The following is an 18,489-nucleotide window of genomic DNA, read 5'->3' on the forward strand; positions in this document are numbered from 1 at the left end:
TCTGATTGGGAGCCACATTTAGGCAGCCATATTCCTTGGGTATTTTGTGGGTGATTGTTTCCTGTGTCAGTGTTTGTGCCACACGGGACTGTTTCGGGTTTTCACGGTTCTTGTTTTGTAGTTGTGTTCATGTTAAGTGTTTCTTATTAAAGAACCATGAACTATAACCACGCTGCGTTTTGGTCCGCCTCTCCTTCCCAGGAAGAAAGCTGTGACACTCCTTGAAATATCTTGTGTGCATCTGACATGAGTGTAAAGCTTGATTTTTTTTTTCCCCCTGAAGGTCCTTTGGCCACTCAAATGAAGTGGGATGAATCGCTCATTCATTCTGCTCTGAATGAAAGTATCGGAAAAAGCAGTAGTTCTAAGTCTGTATCTCTATGATATAGAAGGAATAGCATCACATAACACTGGAATGTTTTAATTGATAAATTACAGTTTTTTGCTCTTTGGCATTATTCTGAGTCTGAAGAGAATTGATTAATAGCGAATGCAACAGAAGGCCTTGATAAAGATGTGTAATTTACCAGGAAGAGTTGATTGTCTCTAACCACTGCCTGTCATAGTCGATAACACTGATGTGGAAATACTAAAAGGACCGAACTGTCAGTGTTACTAATACCAACATATGCGTCAGGTGTTTGTTTGACGTGCACATGTATAGACATGATTTGGTCCAATCTGTTGATCATAGTCCCAAAATTCATTTTCATCTGGATCTGGGTATTGAATACAGCTAGATTCAGTACAGATTCAGTACAGCTAGACATATTATTAATATATTGAATACTCCATTTATAGCCAAAAAGGTCATTCCAAGCCGGTGAGGATTTGGCATAGTACGGAGACTGTCAGTCACTGTGGTCATTGTGATGTTTTGCATTGGCAGCCGAGGCTCTCCTTGAAGAGTGGCTGTGATGGATGTGACAGCTGCCTCAGCCATGGGGACTGATGTCTTCATCTGCTCCCAACCGGGCCGCAGATATATAGTACTACAGTCTACACTGCGATCTCCAATAACATTACTGCCTGCCCGTTGCCTTTGCCACAACCCAGAGAATAAATGTAGCTGACAAAATGGTCTGTGGCCAAGTGCACCTTACATAGCTGTGTCAGTAAGAAAGTTTAATGCTGGTATACAAAAATCAAGTATTTCGATTTTAATATTAGAGCTGCTTCTGCGACTTTCCTATTGCTTTTTCCACATAAATGTTTATTCAGACCAATCTATTGACTTACCATACAATTAATATCAGTCTGACAGACACTCCCTTTATGCAGCATGTGGCTATTGAACATGTCTCATAGCTAGGGGAATACTTTTTTTGTTCTTCTTTGCAATGTTGACTTTGAAAACCTGTTAGAAAAATATAGTATGTCTGTCTCAGGGGCAATATGTGGGGCATCAGCGCTCCAGTCTAGATACTGTATATTGTTCCTCTATAAATACACATTGAATACAGTACTATACTGCAAATAAGGTTTTGTTGACATACAACAGGTTGGGTTGAGATATAGTGCAGTGATTGACAGTGTCGACAGCTGTGTAACCAAATGAAAGATTATGCAAGGGCCGTGGATGCAACTGTTGTTGCTCTTAAGTCCCAGTCAGTCTGACCAGAATAAATGATCTAAATGCCCACTCCACATGGCAGATAGACACAGAGAGACACAGAGCAGGGAAATCGCTGTCCAATTTTCTGTGTATAAACACCACCATCTGTCTGGTCCAAAGAATCTGCTATGTGCATAGTGTAAATCCATGGAAAGGCAAGATAAAGGAGGTAACAGATAGAATGTTGTCATCAAATGACCTGCTTTAAGGAATAGGCTACTGTCAATGGGGCACATAGCAATTTTGTCATTAGATGGCAAAGAGGATTTCTAGTGGCATCGAAAACCTTTTCATGCAAATGTTTCCGCCAATTATCCATCATGATAGTCCTTGTTGGTTGTTGTTTGTTATTGCTGTTTTGGTTTGGTGTTTAATGTCTCTCCCATCATGTGACACCACCCACTGTGTTCACTTACCGTGCCCCCTGGACAAGCTGAGTGGTGTTCCTTTGATTAATATATTATAAATAGGAATAATGAATCTGGATGCGTGAATCAAATCAACCATGTGCATTTTGTATTTTATTCCTTTTCAGTTCTTCCTCTTCACAGAAAATTGAACAATTGATGCGACTGGGAGAAAAGTTGGCAGCATCAGCTTGACCTTGTAGTGCCATCTAGTGTTCATGCATATTGGCCTACCGATATATACAGTAGGTTCCACAATGTCTGACGTGATCATATGGCTCTCTCTCAACACCTTTATGGTAACAGTCGGTTGTAAGAACTGAAGGTAAACTGAGACAACAATGTACAGATTTATGCACAGAAAAATGACTAATCTGGTATCCAGCCTTCTAGTTAACATGTAAACTCCATGTAGCTGGAGTTATGTCCATGTCCATGTCATCGTTTCTCTTGGTCATCATGATTTTTGTTTTTTGTTTTTTTGTTGTTGAATTTTTACCCTTTTTTCTCCCCAATTTTCGTGGTATCCAATTATTGTAGTAGCTACAATCTTGTCTCATCGCTACAACTCCCGTACGGCTCGGGAGAGACGAAGGTTGAAAGCCATGCCAACCCAACCTAGCCGCACTGCTTCTTAACGCATCCAACCCAGAAGCCAGCCGCACCAATGTGTCGGAGGAAACACCGTGCACCTGGCAACCTTGGTTAGCATGCACTGCTCCCGGCACGCCACAGGAGTCGCTGGTGCGCGATGAGACAAGGACATCCCTACCGACCAAGCCCTACCTAACCTGGACGACGCTAGGCCAATTGTGCGTCGCCCCATGGACCACCCGGTCGCGGCCGGTTACGACAGAGCCTGGGTGCGAACCCAGAGTCTCTGGTGGCACAGCTGGCGCTGCAGTACAGTGCCCTTAACCACTGCGCCACCCGGGAGGCCACTGATAAATCAGTGACTGTTGATCTGTGCCACCTGTGGTTTGCCGGGCATGGGCACACTCTCCATGAGGGCTCTTGTTGGGACTGTAGGCGGCAACACTTTTATTTAAATAACCACCCGCTCCTCATCAGGGAAGTGCCTGGAGGAAGGAAGGCATTATTCAGTGTGTCTTTGTATTGTGCCATGGAATGACTGTTTAAGAGAATAATGAATATGAGTGTGTGGCCAGTGACCACATTACGTTTATGTGCCACCCTCCTCCCCCAAAAGTCATTCGGTATTGGATGTGAAAATGAATGAATTGAGACAACAGCTATGACTTCACTTGATGTAAGATTGTCTCCTGAAAGTTATGTAAAGGTGAAAGTAATATTGTTGATTCATTTGCAAGAACAGAGATGTAGTTACTCGAGTTTTCACGCTAATGCCTTTCTAAATCGGGCTTACTTAACCCATTACTTTCATTCTCAATGGCAATTCATGGGAGTTACATGAACAACTGTCCTTGGTTCAACATGATATTAAACAGCATGTCTGCTGGAGATTAGGTGAATGTGTTATTTAGACATAGGTGCACCATGACTGAGACTGTGTGTGTGTGTAGAATGGAGTTTGCTGACCTGTCTGTGACAGGCTGAAAATAAGGAGAACGTGGTCTGTGCCCTGTGACCCCTCTGAATATGAGCAGCAAAATCCTAGCTTCGTACAATTGATCTGTGGTGCCTTTGCTCATACAATAGTGTCACTAAGAATGAAAGCCTGCCAGCAGAAGTGCAATAACACAGATATCACAGGTCTCATCTGCACTCTGCTCACCAATGTGAAGATCACTGTGGAAATACCAGATGTCATCGTCTAGTTTGTTGAACTTAGTATTAAGGTGGTGGTTGACTGAACTTGAACCAGTACATTTACAGTTGAAGTCAGAAGTTTACATACACTGAGGCTGGAGTCATTAAAACTCGTTTTTCAACCACACCACAAATTTCTTGTTAACAAACTATAGTTTTGGCAAGTAGGTTAGGACATCTACTTTATGCATGACACAAGTAATTTTTCCAACAATTGTTTACAGACAGATTATTTCACTTATAATTAACTGTATCACAATTCCAGTGGGTCAGAAGTTTACATACACTAAATTGAATGTGCCTTTAAACATCTTGGAAAATTCCAGAAAAGGTTGTCATGGCTTTAGAAACTTCTGATAGACTAATTGACATCATTTGAGTCAATTGGAGTTGTACCTGTGGATATATTTCAAGGCCTACCTTCAAACTCAGTGCCTCTTTGCTTGACATCAAAAGAAATCAGCCAAGACATCAGAAAAAAATGTGTAGAAAAGTGCAAATCAGTTCCAGAACAACAGCAAAGGACCTTGACGATGCTGGAGGAAACAGGTACAAAAGTATCTATATCCACAGTAAAACGAGTCCTATATCGACATAACCTGAAAGGCCGCTCAGCAAGGAAGAAGCCACTGCTCCAAAACCGCCATAAAAAAAAGCCAGACTATGGTTTGCAACTGTACATGGGGACAAAGATCATACTTTTTGGAGAAATGTCCTCTGGTCTGATGAAACAAAAATAGAACTGTTTGGCCATATTGACCATCGTTATGTTTGGAGGAAAAAGGGGGAGGCTTGCATGCCGAAGATCACCATCCCAACCGTGAAGCATGGGGGTGGCAGCATCATGTTGTGGGGGTGCTTTGCTGCAGGAGGGACTGGTGCACTTCACAAAATAAATGGCGTCATGAGGCAGGAAAATTATGTGGATATATTGAAGCAACATCTCAAGACATCAGTCAGGAAGTTAAAGCTTGGTTGCAAATGGGTCTTCCAAATAGACAACGACACCAAGCATACTTCCAAAGATGTGACAAAATGGCTTAAGGACAACAAAGTCAAGGAATTGGAGTGGCCATCACAAATCCCTGACCTCAATTCTATAGCAAATTTGTGTGCAGAACTGAAAAAGCTTGTGTGAGCAAGGAGGCCTACAAACCTGACTCAGTTACACCAACTCTGTCAGTAGGAATGGGCCAAAATGCACCCAACTTATTGTGGGAAGTTTGTGGAAGGCTACCCAAAAAATTTTGAACCAGTGGTTAAGGGCGCTGTACTGCAGCGCCAGCTGTGCCACCAGAGACTCTGGGTTCACGCCCAGGCTCTGTTGTAACCGGCCACGACCGGGAGGTCCGTGGGGCGACGCACAATTGGCCTAGCGTCGTCCGGGTTAGGGAGGGTTTGGCCGGTAGGGTTATCCTTGTCTCATCGTTCACCAGCGACTCCTGTGGCGGGCCGGGCGCAGTGCATGCTAACCAAGGTTGTCAGGTGCACGGTGTTGGTGCGGCTGGCTTCCGGGTTGGATCCGCGCTGTGTTAAGAAGCATAGTGGCTTGGTTGGGTTGTGTATCGGAGGACGCATGACTTTCAACCTTCATCTCTCCCGAGCCCGTATGGGAGTTGTAGCGATGAGACAAGATAGTAGCTACTAACAATTGGATACCACGAAATTGGGGAGAAAAAGGGGTAATAAATAAATAAATAAAAAACACTACAGATTACACACACACCATTGTTAATTGTATTTAGTTTACTTTATTTAATAAATATACTTTGTTGTTCCTTGGCTCCACATTGTCTCCCTTTTGTTATGAACTTCGAGCTGGTTCGTGACAAACTCTAGAAGAATATGAAATGTCTTGTCTTATGATTCTGCTGGCAGCCAGTCAACCTCTAGACCAGTATCTACCTGCCTGAGGGCAGGCCTAATTGCACAGATTATGTCTCAGGGTGTGGTCTTTGGTGACACAGGAATGCCTTGTTCCCCCTAGTGAGAGCAATTATTCTGTGAGGGCTAGGACAAGACAGCTGCTGGCTGGCTCCAAATGTTGCTCACTCTGCTGTTGCTCCACTCCCACCAATGTTCCTTCTGTTATCGAGGTGTTTAACACGGGGCCCCCTGGGATGTGGATACAGTTTAAGAGATAACTCAGACCCCTGCCCAAAGATATTCCCTGGTTGTAGATGCAAACAGCCTATCTGCTGGAGATTAGGTGAACGTGTTATTTTGAAATAAGTGCATTTGAAGGATTGAAAGAATGTCCTCCAGTTTATGGGAGGCTTAATTTTACTCAACATTAGAGTAGATATTTTCAAGCGAGATATTTCAAACAAGAGGTTGACGAGACTGACCCATGTTTCTGTTATTGGTTGATATTCTGTATGTATGGTTTGGCACTGCCATTCTTACACACTTCATATCATGCCATACAGATGTAGGATCTTAATTTGATCACTTTTGTTGCTGATAATTTTCCTGTACAGCAGGAATTGCAAACTTGTGGTGTATTCAAGGTTTAAAAGTTTTCTAAAGTTTGTAATTCCCACTTTAAAATGTCAGACTTGATTTGCCCTAATTGAAAATGTATCAACCCCTACAATAAATACAATTAATTGTAAACCACATAATTCACATTTCCTTTTGCTGCAGGATTATTTTCCTGCTGTAGCAAACTAGCTCAAATTAAGATCCTACATCTGTACACATTGAATAGTGCAATGATGACCCAAGAAGGACCTCTGTGAACAAAGCAAAATAAATCCACAAGTTCAAGGTGTTTGGTCTTTAGTTTAGACACAGGTGCCAAAGGGTATTAGCTTACTGCCATCTTGTGTAGCATGTGAAGATCATGATTTTTCTTAGCAATGAAGCAGGGAAGCAAACCAGGGTCACTGGTGTGGAAGGCAAATACCCTACACATTGTGCCAATAGGGTAAACACACTTGATGGGAATTGTAACTTAGCTCATATAACATGGATTGCTACACTGCCTCCTTTCGAACAGGAAGGCACGACCCGGTGCTTCGACTTTCTTTCAAACCCCTTCACACGTCTGCCCGTGCGTTCCGATAGCCTAATGACGCCATCCCACTTCTGACACCAATGTAGTGAATGGCAGGGAAGCAAACCTGGGTCACTGGCGTGAAAGGAAAATATTTTACACATCACGCAAATATGTTTAACCAACTAGGTGGGAATTGTAACGTGGCTCATATAGCAAGTATTGCTACAATATATTTATAGGATGAATGCATGATATAAGTGGAAGTATTTAGTGTTTTCTTGAAAATGACATGATGTTTTATGAATTCCTATTCAGGTTACTACATGTTCAGAAGTTATTAGTTCAAACTCAGAGCAATGTTTGCATGGTATGGTCTACATTGGTGATGAGATGACAGTAATGCATGACATCTCTGTGTATGTTATCAGGCAGGCCTGATAAAAACTCTGCTACACTCCTGTCAGTGCCCCTCTTAACCAGCATGTCAATGTTGCACATGTAGCCTCCCTCTGCCTCCTTATCATTGGATGCAGAGAAACATACTACACTGAACAAAAATATAAACACATGTAAAGTGTTGTTTCCATAGGCTGTCATTGTAAAAAATAATTTGTTCTTAACTGACTTGCCTAGTTAAATAAAGGTTCAATAAAAAAAATATATAATTAATTTTTTAATGAGCTGAAATAAAAGATCCCATACATTTTCCATAAGCACAAAAATGTTGGCCACAAATTTGTTTACATCCCTGTTAGTGAGTATTTCTCCTTTGCCAAGGTAATCCATGTGCAGTTTTGTCATACAACACAATACCACAGATGTCTCAAGTTTTGAGGGAGAATGCAATTAGCATGCTGATTACAGGAACGTCCACCAGAGCTGTTGCTAGAGAATGTAATGTTCATTTATCTAACATAAGCATCCAATGTCGTTTTAGAGAATTTGGCAATACATCCAATCAGCCTCACAACCGCAGACCACATGTAACCACGCCAGCCCAGGACCTCCACATCCGGCTTCTTCACCTGCAGGATCGTCTGAGATCAGCCACCCGGACAGCTGATGAAACTGTGAGTTTGCACAGAATTTCTGCACAAACTGTCAGAAACCATCTCAGGGAACTTCATCTGCGTGCTTGTCGTCCTTACCATTGTCGTGCCATTCATCCGCAGCAATCGCCTCATGTTTCAGCATAATAGTGGACAGCCCAATTTAACAAGGATCTGTACAAAATTCCTGGAAACTGAAAATATCCCAGTTCTTCCATGGCCTGTATACTCACCAGACATGTCACTCATTGAGCCTGTTTGGGTTGCTCTGGATAAATGTATACGACAGCTGGTTCCAGTTTCCGCCAATATCCAGCAACTTTGCACAGCCATTGAAGAGGAGTGGGACAACATTCCACAGGCCACAATCAACAGCCTGATTAAGTGTATGCGAAGGATTTCTGATCAACACCCCTATTTTTGTACATTTTTTAATGTATTTTTTGACCAACAGACGCATGCTGTATGTATTCCCAGTCATGAGAAATCCATGGATTAGGGACTAATGAATGTATTTCCATTGACTTGATTTCCTTATATGAACTGTAACTCAGTAAAATCGTAGAAATTGTTTCATGTTGTGTTTCTACTTTTGTTCAGTGTACATAGACATCACTTCAGTGGGTGAGGTCGGAAGTGTAACCTACTCAAAAACAACACTACTGACAAAGACAGTATACAGGATGGAATTGCATTGATCATTAGCCAAATCCAATGACATTTCAAAGGAGCAATAAAACTGATTTGATATGTGAGTAATGTAAAATACTTGATCTAACTCTTCCATGAACATGCTAAATGACGAGGTCTCATGATCATCTAAAGGTCACCTGTGATTGGTTACAATTCTACAATGTTGCCTTTCATTGGTTACTTGTCTAAAAGTCAATACATGTTCATTGGAAGGTGACACCGGAATGAAATCATTGGTTCTTTCCACATGTCTGCTGATGTAACAATATGCCGGATGCAAAGGGGAAACTCGGGCTTATGCATTGCTAAGGCAGTCCACATTGGATACACGAACCTTCATGCTGTGTTATAAGCTCTACAGCATACGATTCAACGTTGGATAATCAGCTAGGCAGGCAAATAGTGTAAAAATAGATAATGGGCGAGGAAATGAACGAGAACATGATCAACACAAATGGTGCTGCTAACAGCATGGGGGATGTGAATCACACCGCAGAAAAGACAACAGATAGCGATGTGAAATACTACACATTGGAAGAAATAAAAGCTCATAATATGAGCAAGGACGTATGGCTTATCATCCACGATAAAGTGTATAACATCACCAGTTTCTTGGCGGAGGTATGATCAAAATACCACCCTTGCTAACGTTAGCTGAATAGCATTAGCTACGACACTAACGTTACTAGCTAACGTCAGCTGGAATATTGGTCTCCGTTGCCTGGTTTCAAATTAATTTAGGTTCTCGCCAACCAAACGTCTAGCTAGATAGTTGTCTATCTACGTAACAATGCACATATGTGAAGGTCTGGGTCTTTCTAGCTAGCTACCATATCCGAACGTTATTTATCTAACGCTCAGTCAACACATGCTGAGGGAGGCAGCTTGCCAGCAATAGCATTTGCTATTTTGGCTAGTGTGTGTTTTGCCAGTTTAACTAGCTAGTTAATGTGGCTAATTTAACTGTGTATGCTATCTGTGTCTACCTGCATATTCCCGATAATATTAACAGAGACGGTGTAATGTTGCACCTGGACTGGATATGCATTATTATGGAACATACCTAGCGTAGCGTTAGCTAGCTCACGTAACTAGTTTGCTAGCTTAATTGGCCCAAAATTATTTTGTAACATTTTGTCACGACCATTCCTAATTGTTCGATAGGTAGTTCACACTTGCCTGGTCCTCTTAATGTATCTATAACTACCACAGTGGGACTTTAGTCCACTTGGCAAAGGTTACAAAAGTACCTAGGGCGGGTTACAAGAGGTCAGTCGCCTAAAGTTGCGCAACCCACCATCTATTAAAGGTATAATGGGAAAATAAACCGAAATACAATGCCAATGGCACAGCATGACCACAGTGAAAGTAGCATGGGGTACCAGTCTGTTTAGCTATCGTTCCACTCCATGTCATGCTAAACAATTTTTGCTAATGGTACAGGTTCTGGATTTCAGGTTAAGATTAAAGGGGTTAGTTACAAGTATCTTTGGCATGACCTCTTTCATGTGTTATTATCAGGGCTGTATTTGTGAAGAAACACCACACTGTAAGATTTGTTTACCTTCAAAGAGTGAGCCTGCCAACAAAAAAAGTTGACATTGGAGCTTTAACCATTTTTAATGAAGCAATCTATCCCTATAATATGCCAATACATAATTTCAGGATATCAGATAATTAAGAGTCCAGAGCTTTATTTAACACATTTATCATATTGACATTTAGGTCGACATAAGCCATCCATGTCATGTAGGACATTATACTGTAATTGTGTAGTCTGTGATTACATTCAAATCAAATTTGATTTGTCACATACACATGGTTAGCAGATGTGTAGCGAAATACTTGTGGTTCTAGTTCCGACCATGCAGTAACTGTCGGTAGTGACAGATCATGATGAAATTAAGTCTACCACTTGTTTCTGTGTTTCCAGCATCCAGGAGGAGAGGAGGTTCTGGTGGAGCAGGCAGGTGCAGATGCCACAGAGAGCTTTGAGGATGTTGGTCACTCTACAGATGCCAGAGAGTTGCTTATCCAGTACTACATTGGGGAGCTCCATATGGTACAGAGATTGCTTTCTCTCAACTGTTGAACTCTCAATCATTGAAACATAGTTCTCGATTAATGATGGAACAAAAAAAGAGTCTGTGCCATGATTTATTCTGATCGTAAAATTGTGTAAATGATTATTTCACCCTGTCTTTTAGGATGACCGGAAGAAGGGCGGCACAAAGGTAAAGTATTCAAGTAAATGTTCTGTAAAAATGTTTTATAATAATGTAACACCTATTTTACTAATGCTAACTCTTGAACTTTGTTTTATCAACAACAACAAAAATTCTCCCACAGGAAGAATTCATTACAACAGGAGATGGCTTGAGGTCAGTCATAAGCGATAAGAATTTGATTATTCCATTTGCATTGACAAAGTATTCTGTCCTAATCATTCTTCACTGAGCTGTGTTTGTTCCCTGGCTGAATGTTTAAGTGCTCTCTGTCTTTCTCTAGCTCGTGGACCACATGGTTGATACCTGCCATAGCTGCAGTTGTTGTGGGTATCATGTATCGATACTACATGCTGGAGCGCAAGTCTTCCTGAGCCCTGAAGCTGTCGTCGCTTCTCATTCTTTCTGTCTGGAGGCCTTGACATGTTTAACCAAACCCCCCTTGCATTGAACGTACACAACTTTTCAGAGGTGCCTCCCACTCAACTCACACAGTGCCCTCACCTTGAAGGAAAGGGAGGGAAAGTATAAAACAATCCCCTTGCCCCTCTGCTTTCTTTTCTAGACCTCACCCAACAGGCTGTGGGGTGAGATGCATCTGGAAACTTTCTGCCCTCAGTCTCTCAAAATTGTTTTCTAATCTATTCATATTGTTTACGCACTCTGCCTTTTGATACTTATTGTGTGGTGTCTTTTTAAGTTAGTTATTCATATGCAAGTGATCTCAACTGTAATGTATATCTGCAAACTCTTGTCGCTATCTGCTTTGTGGGACTTTTACAGTGAGCTCCAAAAGTATTGGGACAGTGATTTTTGTTGTTGTTTTGGCTCTACTCCAGCACTTTAGATTTTAAATGATACAATGAGTATGTGGTTAAGGTGCAGACTGTCAGGGTATTTTCATCCATATCGGGTGAACTGTTTAGAAATTAAAACACTTTTTGTACAAAGTATTTGGTCCCATATTCATAGCACGCAATGACTACATTAAGGTTGTGATTCTACAAATTTGTTGGATGCATTTGTTTGTTTTGGTTGTGTATCAGATTATTTTGTACCCAATAGGGATGAATGGTATATAGTGTATTATTGTGCAATTTCGGAGTCACTTTTATTGTAAATAAGAATATAATACGTTTCTAAACACTTCTACATTAATGTGAATGCTACCATGATTACGGATAATTCTCATTGAATCGTGAATGAGTGAGAAATACATATTTTACACCCTAGACATGCTAACCTCTCACCATTAGAATAACAGGAGGTTAGCATTTTGGGGGGCGATATATTTGTGCATCTAACTTTCTCATCATTATTCACAATTAATTCAGGATTATCCATAGTCATGATAGCATCCACATTAATGGATGCTACCATGGGCACAAAATAATCTGAAACACAACCAAAACAAACAGCAAATGCATCCAACACATTTGTCCCAATACTTTTAGTCCCCTAAAATGGGGGGGAGACTATGTATAACAAAAGTTGACACTTTAACCTCATAGTCCTTAGCATTTCAAAAGAACAGAAAAATTGGGACTTTGCTGTCCCAAAACTTTTAGAGCTCTCTGTATTTCTCTCTGTTTGTTCAGACATGTTTAGTGGCTAACCCCACCATCTCTATGCTATAGGTCTAGGAAGTATAAATATATTTGTGTGTAGTAGAGCATGGCAACCTATGGGGTTATGGGGTCATATCTATAAGAATGAATGCTGTTTTCTTACACTGAGAAATCTGATTAGCATGTTTTTTTAGTTTAGGTTAAGTTGCATACTCCTCGTGAGTCTTAATTCTCCTCAGACTGCTGCCCAGTATTTCATATCTGGTGACTGAATAACATAGGAAAAGCTATCTGTTTGCTTGAGAATAGATTGTCATGCAATTTGTCATTTCAAACTTAAAAATTATCATTGATTTGAACCAATGACTTGATTGAACAGTATGCCTCATAGTTAAAGTACATAATTTATGTTCAGCCATTAATTGCGTTGCATGCATGCATCGAATGATTGAGCAGGCCTCGTTCTCGGAATATCTATATTTTGCCTTACAAAGGCTCCACGCCATGTATATTCTCTTGATGTGGTATTGATAAGTTAAATTGATATTATTTAAAAGTGAAATGTACTTATCCCCAACTCCCCCTTTTCTAGTTACTTTTAAGCATTTATTTTGGTGATACTATGCTTTAAAAAAACATTAAGTATGAGATCATTGGTGTGTGTTATATATATTATAACCTGGATTAATTCTATTGCATTACACACATTGTGCAGGATATATTTTTGTCTCTTTCTATGCACATCCATTAGCAATTAAAAAATACTGCCCTATGTAGTGAGTGTTGTTGAATTCTAATGATTGGACTAAAATTGTACTCATAAAAGGCATAAAACACTTTTATATTCGTATTGTGTTAGCTGTCTGTTTATTAGTGTTGGTGCCACTGTGACATTTTTAAGTGTAAGTCTGTATCTGGGAATTGTGGATAAACAGCAGTACTTGAAAGCATATGTGGATATTCAATTGCAGTACCAATTTTAATTGGTATATATCAACAATATATTTAATATTTCAGTCGTATGTTTCCTTTAAATGTTGCTATTCACAACTTGTGGAGCACCTGAAAACAACCTGCCCAAGACATAATACTGATTTGTACATATGATAACAAATTCCATTTAGACACTTTCAAATTCATTATACTTCAAAGACCAGTTTCGATTGAAATGAAAATTCCCGTTGAGTCCGACATTACCCTTGTCATGCAAAGTAAAAGGCTGAATCATGTGCTATCATTTTCATACAATTATTTGAGTGACATGTTACTATTTTATAAGCGGGTGTGAAAGCATAAGAATGGCGCTGTTAAGATCAGAGATTTGTCTCCTTAGTATACACTTTCGTTCGAGGTGTAAATACCTACAGTGGGGCAAAAAAGTATTTAGTCAGCCACCAATTGTTCAAGTTCTCCCACTTAAAAAGATGAGGCCTGTAATTGTCATCATAGGTACACTTCAACTATGACAGACAAAATGAGAAGAAAAAAAATCCAGAAAATCACATTGTAGGATTTTTAATGAATGTATTTGCAAATTATGGTGGAAAATAAGTATTTGGTCAATAACAAAAGTTTATCTCAATACTTTGTTATATATCCTTTGTTGGCAATGACAGGTCAAACGTTTTCTCTAAGTCTTCACAAGGTTTTCACACACTGTTGCTGGTATTTTGGCCCATTCCTCCATGCAGATCTCCTCTAGAGCAGGGATATTTTGGGGCTGTTGCTGGGCAACACAGACTTTCAACTCCCTCCAACGATTTTCTATGGGGTTGAGATCTGGAGACTGGCTAGGCCACTCCAGGACCTTGAAATGCTTCTTACGAAGCCACTCTTTCGTTGCCCGGGTGGTGTGTTTGGGATCATTGTCATGCTGAAAGACACAGCCACGTTTCATTTTCAATGCCTTTGCTGATGGAAGGGGTTTTTCACTCATAATCTCACGATACATGGCCCCATTCATTCTTTCCTTTACACGGATCAGTCGTCCTGGTCCCTTTGCAGAAAAACAGCCCCAAAGCATGATGTTTCCACCCCCATCCTTCACAGTAGGTATGGTGTTTTTTGGATGCAACTCAGCATTCTTTGTCCTCCAAACACGACGAGTTGAGTTTTTACCAAAAAGTTATATTTTGGTTTCATCTGACCATATGACATTCTCCCAATCTTCTTCTGGGTCATCCAAATGCTCTCTAGCAAACTTCAGATGGGCCTGGACATGTACTGGCTTAAGCAGGAGAACATGTCTGGCACTGCAGAATTTGAGTCCCTGGCGGCGTAGTGTGTTACTGATGGTAGGCTTTGTTACTTTGGTCCCAGCTCTCTGCAGGTCATTCACTCGGTCCCCCCGTGTGGTTCTGGGATTTTTGCGCACCGTTCTTGTGATCATTTTGACCCCACGGGGTGAGATCTTGCGTGGAGCCCCAGATCGAGGGAGATTATCAGTGGTCTTGTATGTCTTCCATTTCCTAATAATTGCTCCCACAGTTGATTTCTTCAAACCAAGCTGCTTACCTATTGCAGATTCAGTCTTCTCAGCCTGGTGCAGGTCTACAATTTTGTTTCTGGTGTCCTTTGACAGCTCTTTGGTCTTGGCCATAGTGGAGTTTGGAGTGTGACTGTTTGAGGTTGTGGACAGGTGTCTTTTATACTGATAAGTTCAAACAGGTGCCATTAATACAGGTAACGAGTGGAGGACAGAGGAGCCTCTTAAAGAAGGTGTGTGAGAGCCAGAAAGAAGGTCTGTGAGAGCCAGAAATCTTGCTTGTTTGTAGGTGACCAAATACTTATTTTCCACCATAATTTGCAAATAAAACAATGTGATTTTCTGGATTTTTTTTCTCATTTTGTCTGTCATAGTTGAAGTGTACCTATGATGAAAATTACAGGCCTCTCTCATCTTTTTAAGTGGGAGAACTTGCACAATTGGTGGCTGACTAAATACTTTTTTAGCCCCACAGTACATCTCCAAATTACAAACCAAGTAGTCTTACTTATAGGTCTTCATGCTTTCTTGAGAACTTTGATGATCTAGAAATGGAGTCAGTAAGCAGAGGTGAGCTCTGATGTTGTGTCAGTCCAGCACAGGAGGTTGGTGGCACCTTAACTGGGGGGAACAGGCTTGTGGTAATAGCTGGAGCAGAATAAGTGCTATGGTTTCCATGTGTTTGATGCCATTCCATTTGCACCATCCGGCCAATATTTGGAGCAGCCTTCTGTGCAGTTCGGGATGTAGTGGGCCTTCCTGCGGCGACTGGTGTGGTAGAGTCTTCCAACGTTCACCTTGAGAATTCTACCAGAGATGATTTTGGACCGCTAGGAGTGAGATTTTTGGAAAGTGGATTCCTCCCAGAGGAAGCGGGCGCTTCGAGTCATGCGGTTGGGCTCAACCTGTGTGTGCTTTGCTCTCCGGTGCAGAGTGCAGTTAAAAGGGGTGATCAATGGGGTAGCATTGAGTGCAGAGGTCAATAAAATTGAAAGGAATATTCCTTGTGTTTGTGACGCCTGCCGTTTGGTGAGAGGTAGACCCAGATGGCAATGGCGAGACTGAGAATACCCTGTCTGTCTTGTTGAGCTTTGACACAGAGCTTCTACCTGATAAGGTCAGGTTAGGTGATATTTGCATTCTGTGAAGGCCTATCTTTCGAACCCGCTTCGGTGCTTTAGGTGCCAAGGATTCAGACATGTTGCAGCAGTGTGTAGAAGGGAGATCCCAAGATGTGAGAAATGTGCAGAAGGGTATAGTCAGAGGGAGTGTTCAGTTGGGATAAAGAAAGCACTATGTGTCAACTGTGGGGGTGTCCATTCAGCTGGAGATCCTACGTGCCCTGTGAGAGACCGGTTGAGATTGCCAGAGTTTGAGTGGGGTAGAATGATTCTTTTGCTGAGGCAGTGAAGAGAGTAGAGGATAGCCCAAGGGTCAGTGAGTTGACTGGGAGGCTCCCAGTGAGGTAGCCCGAAGAAAGAGAACCAGAAAGGACGTTTTTTAGTATGGTTGATTTTCTTACGTTTATAGCCAACTGCACTGCAATGATGGAGCAGAAATCTCAGAAGATAGATAGTTGCAGTGGAATATTTGGGTGTGAGAGATTTTAGTGCAGAAGAGTTACAGGAAGTTTTGAGAAAAGTGGTTCCATCCTCCCAGGCCGACGGCCTGGTGTAAGATCATTTAGGGCCAAAGTAGTAGGATTGGGTGGGGGATAAAATAAAATTGTATTTGTCACATGCGCCGAATACTACAGTGAAATGCTTACTTACAAGCCCTTAACCAACAGGGCGTTAAGAAGGTTTAAGAAAAATAACTGTTAAGTAAAAAATAGAAAATAAAAGTAACAAATAATTAAACAGCAGCAGTAAAATAACACTAGCGTGGTTAAGGAAGAGTGTTTTCAATACTGATGTTAACCTTTCTGGTTATAACCTTTTTCGGGCAAGACAGATCTTCCAAAGGTGGGGGAGTGGCAATCTTTACCAAGGATCACCTTCAGTGCTCGGTTGTCTCCACCAAGTCTGTTCCCAAACAATTTGATATGCTGGTTTTAAGCATTACACCTTTAAATGGCTCTTTGTTGACTGTTGCTGGGTGCTATCGTCCTCCATCAGCACCGGCCTGTACCCTACCTGCCCTAAGATCTCTCCTGGCTCCTTACACTAAGTCTGAATTTGAGTGCAGTATATAAAGTCAGAAAATCTGCTGTCTCAGCCACTGCCTGTCATCAAGGGAGTAAGGCTCAATCGTAGGCCCCACGCTCTTCTCAATTTACATCAACAACATAGCTCAGGCAGTAGGAATCTCTCATCCACTTATATGCAGATGATACAGTCTTATACTCAGCTGGCCCCTCCCTGGATTTTGTGTTAAATGCTCTACAACAAAGTTTTCTTAGTGTCCAACAAGTTTTCTCTACCCTTAACCTTGTTCTGAACACCACCAAAACAAAGATCATTCGGTTTGGTAAAAAGAATGCCCCTCTCCCCACAGGTGTGATTACTACCTCTGAGGGTTTAGAGATTGAGGTAGTCACCTCACACAAGTACTTGGGGGTATGGCTAGACGGTACACTGTCCTTCTCTCAAGACATATCAAAGCTGCAGGCTAAAGCTACATCTAGGCTTGGTTTCCTCTATTGTAATCGCTCCTCTTTTACCCCAGCTGCCAAACTAACCCTGATTCAGATGACCATCCTACCCATGCTAGATTACGGAGACATAATTTATAGATCGGAAGGCATGGGTGTCCTCGAGCGGCTAGATGTTCTTTACCATTCGGCCATCAGATTTGCCACCAATGCTCCTTATGGGACACATCACTGCACTCTATACTCCTCTGTAAACTGGTCATCTCTGTATACCCGTCGCAAGACCCACTGGTTGGTGCTTATTTATAAAACCCTCTCAGGCTTCACTCCGCCCTATCTGAGATATCTACTACAGCCCTCATCCTCCACATACAACACCCATTCTGCCAGTCACATTCTTGTAAAGGTCCCCAAAGCACACACAACCCTGGGTCGCTCCTCTTTTCAGTTCACTGCAGCTGCAACTGAAACGAACTGCAACAAACACTCAAACTGGACAGTACATTTTTTTATTGTTTTATTTCACCTTTATTTAACCAGGTAGGCTAGTTGAGAACACGTTCTCATTTACAACTGCGACCTGGCCAAGATAAAGCAAAGCAGTGTGACACAGACAACAACACAGAGTTACACATGGAGTAAACAATAAACAAGCCAATAACACAATAAACAAGTCAATGACACAGTAGAAAAAAGAAAGTATATATACAGTGTGTGCAAAAGGCATGAGGAGGTAGGCAATAAATAGGCCATAGGAGCGAATAATTACAATTTAGCAGATTAACACTGGAGTGATAATTGAGCAGATGATGATGTGCAAGTAGAGATACTGGTGCGAAAAAGAGCAGAAAAGTAAATAAAATATAAACAGTATGGGGATGAGGTAGGTAGATTGGGTGGGCTATTTACAGATGGACTATGTACAGCTGCAGCGATCGGTTAGCTGCTGATAGTTGATTTTTAAAGTTGGTGACTGAAATAAAAGTCTCCAACTTCAGCGATTTTTGCAATTCGTTCCAGTCACTGGCAGCAGAGAACTGGAAGGAAAGGCGGCCAAAGAGG

General features: G+C 41.4%; 1 protein-coding gene across 1 annotated transcript; it reads left to right on the top strand.

The window, feature by feature from the left end:
• Positions 1 to 8,791: 8,791 nt before the first annotated feature.
• On the top strand, positions 8,792 to 13,197 carry LOC112249166 (cytochrome b5). The gene is made up of 5 exons (XM_024418868.2): positions 8,792 to 9,177; positions 10,490 to 10,618; positions 10,764 to 10,790; positions 10,906 to 10,937; positions 11,065 to 13,197. Exons 1-5 carry the CDS (start codon positions 8,974 to 8,976, stop codon positions 11,153 to 11,155), a joined length of 483 nt encoding a protein of 160 aa, XP_024274636.1. The 5' UTR covers positions 8,792 to 8,973; the 3' UTR covers positions 11,156 to 13,197.
• Positions 13,198 to 18,489: the final 5,292 nt, after the last annotated feature.

This window comes from Oncorhynchus tshawytscha, linkage group LG04 (genome assembly GCF_018296145.1).
Source record: "Oncorhynchus tshawytscha isolate Ot180627B linkage group LG04, Otsh_v2.0, whole genome shotgun sequence".
NCBI classification, from domain to species: domain Eukaryota; kingdom Metazoa; phylum Chordata; class Actinopteri; order Salmoniformes; family Salmonidae; genus Oncorhynchus; species Oncorhynchus tshawytscha.

Bases quoted from the DNA above. Each gene is read 5' to 3' on its own strand.
- LOC112249166 (XM_024418868.2), top strand. From the start codon at position 8,974: ATGGGCGAGGAAATGAACGAGAACATGATCAACACAAATGGTGCTGCT. The intron at 10,619-10,763 runs GTACAGAGATTG...CCTGTCTTTTAG, and splicing joins ACATTGGGGAGCTCCATATG to GATGACCGGAAGAAGGGCGG. The intron at 10,791-10,905 runs GTAAAGTATTCA...ATTCTCCCACAG, and splicing joins GGAAGAAGGGCGGCACAAAG to GAAGAATTCATTACAACAGG.